This window comes from Cervus canadensis, chromosome X (assembly GCF_019320065.1).
Source record: "Cervus canadensis isolate Bull #8, Minnesota chromosome X, ASM1932006v1, whole genome shotgun sequence".
Lineage (NCBI taxonomy): Eukaryota > Metazoa > Chordata > Mammalia > Artiodactyla > Cervidae > Cervus > Cervus canadensis.
Genome location: NC_057419.1, coordinates 83,195,223 through 83,204,631, shown reverse-complemented (window position 1 = coordinate 83,204,631; position 9,409 = coordinate 83,195,223). Strand labels below are relative to the sequence as shown.

The 9,409-nt window shown below is 56.1% G+C and overlaps 1 protein-coding gene across 1 annotated transcript; it reads right to left on the bottom strand.

Moving 5' to 3' along the window:
- Positions 1–401: 401 nt before the first annotated feature.
- LOC122435630 (calpain-1 catalytic subunit) lies at positions 402–9,204 on the bottom strand. The gene is made up of 13 exons (XM_043459794.1): positions 9,076–9,204; positions 8,462–8,941; positions 7,598–7,609; positions 4,671–4,882; positions 4,530–4,569; positions 3,907–3,972; positions 3,769–3,826; positions 2,735–2,799; positions 2,271–2,339; positions 1,949–2,027; positions 1,251–1,367; positions 935–993; positions 402–543 (listed from the first exon to the last, which is right to left on the bottom strand). Exons 1-13 carry the CDS (start codon positions 9,202–9,204, stop codon positions 517–519), a joined length of 1,413 nt encoding a protein of 470 aa, XP_043315729.1. The 3' UTR covers positions 402–516.
- Between the last annotated feature and the right edge of the window lie 205 nt (positions 9,205–9,409).

Here is a 9,409-nt window from a genome sequence, read left to right as displayed (position 1 = left end):
CTGGGGGGTGTTGTGGGGCAGAGGGGAGCGTTGGCTTCCGCACAGGCACGAACAGGTGTTCCCAGTCCTGGGGAGGGGGCCCCAGCTGGGAGGGGGCTCCACAGGTCTAGACGGCAGACTGTTGCAGAGCTAGTGGTTATAAAGTGTGCAGGTGGGGGAGGGGGCAGATGGGGGGCCTGTGGGGGGAGGAGAGAGGACACATCAGGATGTGGGAGGCCTGGGGCCCCCAGCTCCCCGGGGAGCCCCATCCTGAGGCAGGAACTAGCGAAAGCTGCCTCCCTGGTCTGGCGGCCAGAGGAGCTGGGGGAGTCCATGTGCGCCCGGTGGAGGCAGGGAGGGCCCCACGGCTCTGCCCAGAGCAAATGAACTGCAACGGCTGAGAGGTGAGGGGACAGGAGGTTGAGGCCACCTCCTGCTCCAAGGAAGGCACTTGCAGCTGGTGTGGCGTCACAGGAAGGCATGGCTTGGCGGACGAGGAGGACAGAGGAGCGTAGCAAGGGGGCCCGAGCCCCCGCCTCATGCAAACATGGTCAGCTGTAACCACTGCCAGGCAGAGAGGGCATAGAGAGAGGTCAGCCAGGGCAGAAGCCCCAGGTCCAGCCTCCCAGCTCCATGGCTCAGGGGCTGCCGTCTCCTCCCCCCGTCAAGGGCAGGAGGGAGAGGGACCCTCCTGGGGAGGGGGCCACTCTTACCTCCTCCACCCCTGGGGGCCCAGGCTGCTGGCTCCAGTGCAGGCCTCCAGGGGCCTGGGCCTCCCTGCCCCCACCCTCAGAAACCAGAGATCCTTGCTGTGTCCTTGCAGGATACAGGTGGCCAGCCTCAGGGCTGACTCTGAGGCTGCAGGCTGCAGCCCCCCGCCACGGGGTAGGGGGTGGGTGAGGAAAACCCACTGCCCCTGAGCGCCTTCCCCCACCCAACCAGAGAAGAGCCCCACCTTAAACAAGTCAAAGGTCACCACTCCATCCAGATCGGTGTCCAGAGTTTTGAAAAACCCTGTGTGTTCAAGAAATGATGAGGTGGGAGGAGGACTCAGTGCAAGGGCTGGCCCCACCTCCCGCCTCACCCTCCACCTCCCCATGGCATCCCAAACTCTTGTACCCTCACAGCCGGGGAGCACCTCCCACTGCTGCCCAAGAGCTCCCTCCAGAGTTCCCTTCCTACTCCTCATCTCCTGGCCATCAGCCTGTGTGGACCCCCAGCTCCACTCCCCGAGACCCCCATGGGAAGGGGGCGCCCACGGGGACACTCACGGAACATGGTCTCCAGCCGCACCAGGCAGCACACGAAGTTGTCGAAGTCCACGGCCAGGTCGGGCTCCGAGTAGCGGGTGATGATGAGCTCGTAGAGCTTCTTGTTGAGCTTGAAGCCTGGCCCAGGAGAGCAGGTGAAGCACCGGGAGGTGCAGGAAGGGGGACGGAAGGCTGGGCGGGGTGAACCCTGGGTGGGGGGTCCTGGGCAAGTGCTGGCCCAGAGAAAGCTTGAGGACCCAGAATGCCCCACCCAGGAGCTGGCCATCAGGGCCCACAGGTCCAGTTTCATCTGCTCGGAAAGCCCTGGCCTCATCCTGAACTGGGACTGTGAGGGTGAGCCCTGCACGGCTCCCACTGGAGCCCCTGGAGGCCAGCTCTACTTCTCCCTGGCTGTGTGGCTCCAGGCCAGTCACTTCCCCTCTCTGAGCAGGCACTTTTCTCTGTGCTCAGTGAGATGATAAAAGACCCTATCCTTAGCAGGCTGCAGTGAGGACAAAAAGAAATGCTGATAATAGTCACCAGAAGAAAAAGGCAGTTAGATGGCTGTTATCACTTCACCACCATTGCCATCAACACCCCTGCCCTGCCCCCTCTCCCCTGCCCCCATGGGTGGGCCACTGCCCTGGGAGCTGTCAGGGAAGCGACCCGGGGCCATCTCCCTGGGGGCTCCACAGGTCCTTTCCGCCCTCAGGCCTCACCTGCAAACTCAATGGCCATCCGCATCTCGTAGGCACTCATGCTGCCAGACTTGTCCAGGTCAAACTTCCGGAAGATGGACTGGGGTTGGGGGGCAGAGGGTGAGGGCTCGGTAAGCATCCAGCCCTTCCCATCTGCCCAGCATGGAGGGTTAACGAGGGTGGGGGGAGAGGGGGTGAGCCGCTGGGACATGTGGGCTCAGAAAGGCAGAAGCCAGGGTGAGGGCTTGGGAACCACACAGCCGGTCGGGGAACTGGAGGCCCGCCGCCCGCTGTGATTGAGGCTGAAGAAGAGGGGAGGGTGCTGCCGGCAGGAACTACCCACCAGGTAATTCCGGATCCGGTTCCATAGGATGTTGAACTCCACCAGGCCCAATTTGCCATTGCCGTCGCGCTGGGTGGCCGTTAAGAAGAAACCTCCACAGCTTAAACCAGACACCAGGAGAGCGGGTGCTGAGCACCGAGGGGAGGGGAGACTGGCCGTGGAGAGAAACCCGAGGCAGGGGAGCGGAGAAGCCGCAGGAGCCGCCCAAGGCCAGGCCTGAATCGGGGTGGGCTGGGAGGGGCGTTCACTGAGCGCCAGCCTTGGGGTCACCTGTGGACGAGGCCCTCCCCCATCACTTGACACAGCCCTGCGTCTCAGTTTTCGCCCCAGTCAAGGGGAGGACGCCAGGAAGAAGGAACTGGCCCGTCCACACCTGTCCTTTTCCCCGCACTGCTCCTGGGACGGGTCACCCACAGCCCTCCCCGGGCCGACGTCCCAACCCCGGGCCCTGCTCAGCAGGATACATCCATGAGGTTGACCATGCTGCGGCAGGACTCCAGGCTGAAGCCCGTGGTCCGCAGGTCTTTGTCTGCAAGAAAGACCAGTCTCAGCACCTCACCCCGGCCAGCGGCCCCAGCCTGCCCCGAGCTGGGAGGACTGGGTGGGACAAAGGGGCGGGGAGGCACCATTCCCGTCCCCTGGAATCTGAACTCTAGCTGAGGAGGTGTGTAGGATTGTTTTTATCATCAGAAAAAGGAGTTTAAAGTATTCTAGAAGTCAAGCCGCTGACCCAACAGCCACATCAACACCACGATTAGATGTGAGTAAAAAGGGACAGTGCTAGACAGAAGTGAAGGAAATGGAGTAGAAAGATGTAGCAAAGGTGGTCCTGGCAGGGCTAGGGGTTGCTGCAGGTCCCAAAGGGTGAGAAGAGCAGGAGAGAAGGGTTCTGGGCTGAGGGCAAAGCATGGACAGAGGTCGGAGGTCAGAGGTCAGAGGCGGGGGCAAAGGGAAGGCTGAAAGGCAGCTGCCTTCAGTTGTATACCTTGGGGAGTGAAGCCAGTCACCTGTCACCTGCCTTCTGGGAGGAAGGGGGCTGGCGCACCGGCCCTAAGGTGCCATCAGCCAGCTAAGCTGCTGCTTTTTTGAAATATCCATCTATTTATTTATCTGGCTGCATCGGGTCTTAGTTGTGGCATGCAGGATCTTCCTTGCGGCACATGGACTCTCCAGTTGTGGCACAAGGGCTTTGCTGCCCCTGGGCCAGGGATCAAAGGTGGATTCTTAACCACTGGCCCACTCCCCAGCTAAGCTCCTAATCACACCAGGGCCTGGAGCTCAGGCACAGAGAATGGGATCCGGCAAGAGGAGCTTAGGAGGAAAAAGGGGGGTGAGCAGTGTTCTGAAAAGCAGTGGAGGGTGCCAGACCTCAAAGATCGAGGGGTTGGGTTCAGCCCAGGGTGGGAGGAGAAGGCTAGATCCTGGAGTCTGGAGGAATGGGGGATGAGGGGGTGGAGGCAGGACACGGGGTGGAGAGCAGTCGCCCAGGGACACTCACGTTTGCTGATGATCCTGTTGAGGATGGTCCGCAGCTCCTTGACACTGATCTCCATGTCCTGGGGGGAGAAGGAGGATGGCATCTGCCCTGGGGAAACCCCTCGGTGCCCCAGAACACCCGCCACCAGGCCCAGCCTACCTCCCCTGCCAGTTGTCTGAAGAGGGACTTGAAGTTCTCATCAATCTCCTCTTCTGAGAGCACTTGCTGGAGGGAGAAGACGGGGAGAGCAGGTCAGGGGCGCCCCAGCCTGGCCTCTGCATGGCCAGCAGCTGCAGGCGGGGCTGGGAGCACTCATCAGCTAGGTGTCACTTCATTCAGAGCTTCACTCTCCTCATCTGTAAAATGGGAATCCAGCCTCTACTCTATCCCTGCCCAGAACTCCTGTGGTCTAAATGTGGAGGCGGAAGTTCAGTCCAATGATGAGGGGCGAGGCTGGATCCCTGTTGCATGACCAAGTTCCCTAACCTCTCTGAACCTGAGTTTCCCTCTGAGAGGAGAGACGGTGACAGCACCCTGACACGGTTGTTATGGAGGAAACCGGGTGACCCGGGTAAACAGCTCAGCACAGACCCCGTAGAGAGCAAGAACCCAAGGGCCCTGCACCATTACTATTTCCAAGTCCTTTGCAAACTGTAAAGCGCTTGGCAAGTGAGGGATGTGTATGGCTCTTGCCAGGAGGGGCTCTGCCCTGCCGGCTGGAGACCAAGACACAGGCCACCCGGGTCCCCATCGTGCACCCAGGGCGGGGGCAGGGCACATACCTCGTCGGGGAGATTGGCCTGGACCTGGTCGTCCAGCTCTCTGCAGAGGGTGGGGAGAGAGAGGGGCCCGTCAGCGGGGGTTGGGGTAGCGAGGGCGTAGCGGGAGGAAAAGGGGAGACGGGGGAGGGGCTTTCTACTCACTGGGTCCCCGCGCACTTCTCTGAGAAGAAACGCAGCACAAAGTCGCCCTCCTTGTTGGGCTCGAAGGTGGAGGGCACCACCACGTACTCCCCTGGCGGCAGGCGGAAGCGGGTGCTGACCTCCCGCAGGTTGATGAACTGCTCGGACCGGGCCCGGGATGCATTGGCCAGGAAGAAGTCTCGCTTCAGGTGCACGGCCGGCTGGCCCACCAGCTGGTGGGCGGAAGGAAGAAGTGGGGGCTGCAGCTCAGCCCACCCTTAGGAGTTGCCCCCAGACCCAGACCCCAGACCTCAAGCTCCAGGTTCTGGCCAAGAGGCCGGAGAGCAGGGTCACGGCTCAGTCACCCACATTCGGCCACATTGCTTGTTTCCTCATCTGTAAAATGGGTGTAAGAGCTCTGCCTACTGCACAAGGGTGAGGGGAGGAGACACCATGGAAGTGAATGCAGACAGTAAGGGAAACCACTAGACCATTCAGGTATGACCTAAATCAAATCCCTTATGATTATACAGTGGAAGTGACAAATAGATTCAGGGGATTAGATCTGATGGACAGACTGCCTGAAGAACTATGGACAGAGGTTCGTGACATTGTACAGGAGGCAATGATCAAAACCATCCCCAAGAAAAAGAAATGCAAAAAGGCAAAGTGGTTGTCTGGGGAGGCCTTACAAATAGCTAAGAAAAGAAGAGAAATGAAAGGCAAGGGAAAAAAAGGAAAGATAAACCTATTTGAATGCAGAGTTCCAAAGAATAGCAAGAAGAGATAAGAAAGCCTTCCTCAGTGATCAGTGCAAAGAAATAGAGGAAAACAACAGAATGGGAAAGACTAGAGATCTCTTTATGGTATGGACCTAACAGAAGTAGAAGATATTAAGAAATGGCAAGAATACACAGAAGAACTGTACAAAAAAGATCTTAATGACCCAGATAGCCATGATGGTGTGATCACTCACCTAGAGTCAGACATCCTGGAATGGGAAGTCAAGTGGGCCTTAGGAAGCATTACTATGAACAAAGCTAGTAGAGGTGATGGAATTCTAGCTGAGCTATTTCAGATCCTAAAAGATAATGCTGTGGAAGTGCTACACTCAATATGCCAGCAAATTTGGAAAACTCAGCAGTGGCCACAGGAATGGAAAAGGTCACTTTTCATTCCAATCCCAAAGTAAGGCAATGCCAAAGAATGCTCAAACTACCGCACAATTGTACGCATCTCACATGCTAGCAAAGTAATGCTTAAAATTCTCCAAGCTAGGTTTCAACAGTACATGAACCAAGAACTTCCAGATGTTCAAGCTGGATTTAGAAAAGGCAGAGGAACCAGAGACCAAATTGCCAACATCCGTTGGATCATAGAAAAAGCAAGAGAATTCCAGAAAAACATCTGCCTTATTGACTATGCCAAAGCCTTTGACTGTGTGGATCACAACAAACTGAAAAATTCTTCAAGAGATGGGAATACCAGACCACCTTACCAACCTCCTGAGAAATCTGTATGCAGGTCAAGAAGCAACAGTTAGAACTGGACCTGGAACAACGGACTGGTTCAAAATTGGGAAAGGAGTATGTCAAGGCTGTATATTGTCACCCTGTTTAATCAACTTATATGCAGAGTACATCATGAGAAATGTTGGGCTGGATGAAGCACAAGCTGAAATCAAGACTGCAGGGAGAAATATCAACAACCTCAGATATGCAGATGACAACACCCTAATAGCAGAAAGCAAAGATGAACTAAAGAGCCTCTTGATGAGAGTGACAAAGCTGCCTTAAAACTCAACTTTCAAAACACTAAGATCATGGCATCCGGTCCTATCACTTCATGGTAAGTAGATGGGGAAACAATGGAAACAGTGACAGACTATTTTCTTGGGCTCCAAAATCACTGCAGATGGTGACTGCAGCCATGAAATTAAAAGACACTTGCTCCTTGGAAGAAAAGCTATGATAAACCTAGACAGCTTATTAAAAAAGCAGAGACATTACTTTGCCAACAAAGGTCCATCTAGTCAAAGCTATGGTTTTTCCAGTAGTCATGCACTGATATAATAATTGGACCATAAAGAAAACTGAGTGCTGAAGACTTGATGTTTTTGAATTGTGGTGTTGGAGAAGACTCTTGAGAGTCCCTTGGACTGTAAGGAGATCCAACCAGTCCATCCTAAAGGAAATCAGTCCTGAATATTCATTGGAAGAACTGGTGCTGAAGCTGAAGCTCCAATACTTTGGCCACCTGATGGGAAGAACTGACTCATTAGAAAAGATTGAAGGTGGGAGGAGAAGGGGACAACAGAGGATGATGGTTGGATGGCATCACTGACTTGATGGACATGAATCTGAGTAAGATCCGGGAGGAGGTGATGGACAGGGAGGCCTGGCATGCTACAGTCCATGGGGTCACAAAGAGTCGGACACAACTGAGCGACTGAACTGACTGATGACACCATGAAATAACTTTCTTATCATCCTTACCAGGAGCTTCCCATATAAGACGCTGCAGGGCCCTCTACACAAGGCACCTCACTTATGCTCATGGGAGCCCATGAGGCTTAGAGCTTAAGCAACTTTTTCAAGGGCACAGAACACTCAGCCCACCCACTATCCCGTTCCCAACCAGCATCCCAGATGTCCTCAGTGTAAAGAGTCAGACAGGAAGAGCCTCATGGGTGCGGTTCAGGCAGGGCTCTGAGGGTCAAGGTTCAAATCCAGCCTCTTTACTTGTTACCTGCTCTGACACACAGGACAGTGTTTGCTCTGCCCACTGAATAGCGGGCAAGGGGTTGGGGGCACTGTGTGAGCCCCCAAAGGAGGTGACGTCTTAGCTCTCTACGTGTGGGTGTGCCGCTGTCCTGCTCCCTCTGGGCACCATCAGGCCACGTGTGTTCAACGGTGTGTAAATCCAGGTGAGTCAGGTGCCACACCTACCTCTGGAGGGACCTGCCGGAGAAATGAGGGGAGTTAGAGATACACGCTTGGCCCAGGGGCAGGGGGTGTGATGTGAGCCACGCAGGGGCCCCGAGTTCTTTGGATGAAAAGGACAGGATGGGGAGACCAGGTGGGTTAGGGATGGGCCTGGGGCTACTGTTGCCTCAGATCTGTTTTCACGCCAGAGGGCCCTCTTGGTCCCTGGAATGCCCTGCACCTCGGCTCTGAACCGGAGTCTCCAGGATTGCCCCCTGGGTGGCCAACAGAGAAGTCCTCCAGCCCAGGGACATCAGACACCCACACCAATCTGCTGCTGGGGGCTGCGGGCCCGGGCAGAGGCTGTGACTGTCCTTTACCCTCACCAGGGAGATCCAGAAGTGTCTGTCTGCCACGAATACAGAGTATGTAGCAGGGCCCTCCATGGCCAGCATCTGCTTACATACTTCCCAGATGGGGAGCTCACTGCTTCTCCAGGAGAGACCACTTGCCCACTCCTTTCTGAAATGGAGCCAGGCGGTCTGTCTCCCAGGCATTAGCTAAGCCAGAGCTCTGCCCAAGAGCAGCCTGCTGGCCTCCGAGGACAGGGAGAAGAATCTCAGGATCTCCCCTTCTCCTGGCTAAACATTTTCCTCACCCACTATCCGCCTCCCGGGAAGAATTTTAGGCCCTGGCTGCCCTAGTCCTGGCGGAGGGCCTCAGCAGGTGCTTCCCCAAGGTCAGGTCTAGGACTGTGCACCTCAGGGGTGTGACCGGTCCCAGTTGTCCCAGGATTGGCAGGTGTCACCAAGTCCTCCGGAGCCCCCTGGCGCCCCTTGGCGGAGCTCGCAGGGAGGCCGCTTTCTCTGCCGCGTTCCGCCCATTTACCTCGTAGACGGCGAAGCCTATGGTCTCCATGTCGCGGCCGAACCGGCGCTCCCGACGGCGGTGCTTCTGCATGAGGGCGAGCAGGAAGCTGCAGCCTGACTCGCGACCCCCGTAGTCGTCGTGGTCCGGGTCATCCGTCTCCTCCAGCCGGATCTTGAATTGGGGGTTCACCCAGAAAGTGGCTGCAGGAGGTAGAGAGGCGGGGATCAGAGGAGAGGCGGAGGAGAGCAGCCCTCCATCAAGCCTTCCCTCCTCCATGTGTTCATTCAGCAAATATCGCTGTGTCCACCGTGTGCCAGGTGACATGTGTGTGGTGGGGACACACAAAGTCCCTGCCCTCAGGAGCTCGCGTTCCAGAAGGAGAGGCAACGGCGTGCAAGTCGGGTTAGTCAATGGGACAGTTACAAAGAAAGCAAGCTGGAGTTGGGCAGGGGAGGAATCTTCCAGGTGAACTGTGAGCTGAGACCTGAAGGGGAAGGCCTGGGAAGCAGGACAAGGCAGAGAGAGAAAAAAGACCCACAGCGGGGGCTCCAGTGAGCAAAGGGGATCTGGGACGGTGACAGGTCAGTGGTAAGAAGTGTGGATTGAATCAAAGAGCAAAAAGACCCCCTGACAGGTCTGTACTGCGAGGGGTGTGACTGGATTAGGGTTTTAGAAGGTGGCTGCTGTGTGGACAGTGACTTGGAACAGGGGCAGAGAAAGAGGGTCTGAGGGGAGGCCACAGGGCTGAGGGAGACTTGCATTTCTGGCCGTTCAGTAATTCAGCTGCCTGAACAACCCCCCTGACTAGAACAACAAAGTGCGGGACAGAAAATACAAAACCTCCTTTTAAAGGTACCAGTAAGTCCAGCATTCCCTCCCCCCATACCAAATGAACATTAATCAAAAAGATAGATAATAAAAAAAAAAAAGATAATAAGCGAGGGTGTAGAGAAATCAGAACCTCAC

What these genes read in the sequence shown, in the direction of transcription:
- LOC122435630 (XM_043459794.1), bottom strand. Translation starts at nt 9,204, where the DNA reads ATGCAAGTCTCCCTCAGCCCTGTGGCCTCCCCTCAGACCCTCTTTCTC. An exon ending in ACCCCTCGCAGTACAGACCT is followed by an intron (nt 8,942 to 9,075) that starts GTCAGGGGGTCT and finishes CCTGCTTCCCAG; the next exon opens with GCCTTCCCCTTCAGGTCTCA. An exon ending in GATGGCCATTGAGTTTGCAG is followed by an intron (nt 1,368 to 1,948) that starts GTGAGGCCTGAG and finishes CTCCTGGGCCAG; the next exon opens with GCTTCAAGCTCAACAAGAAG.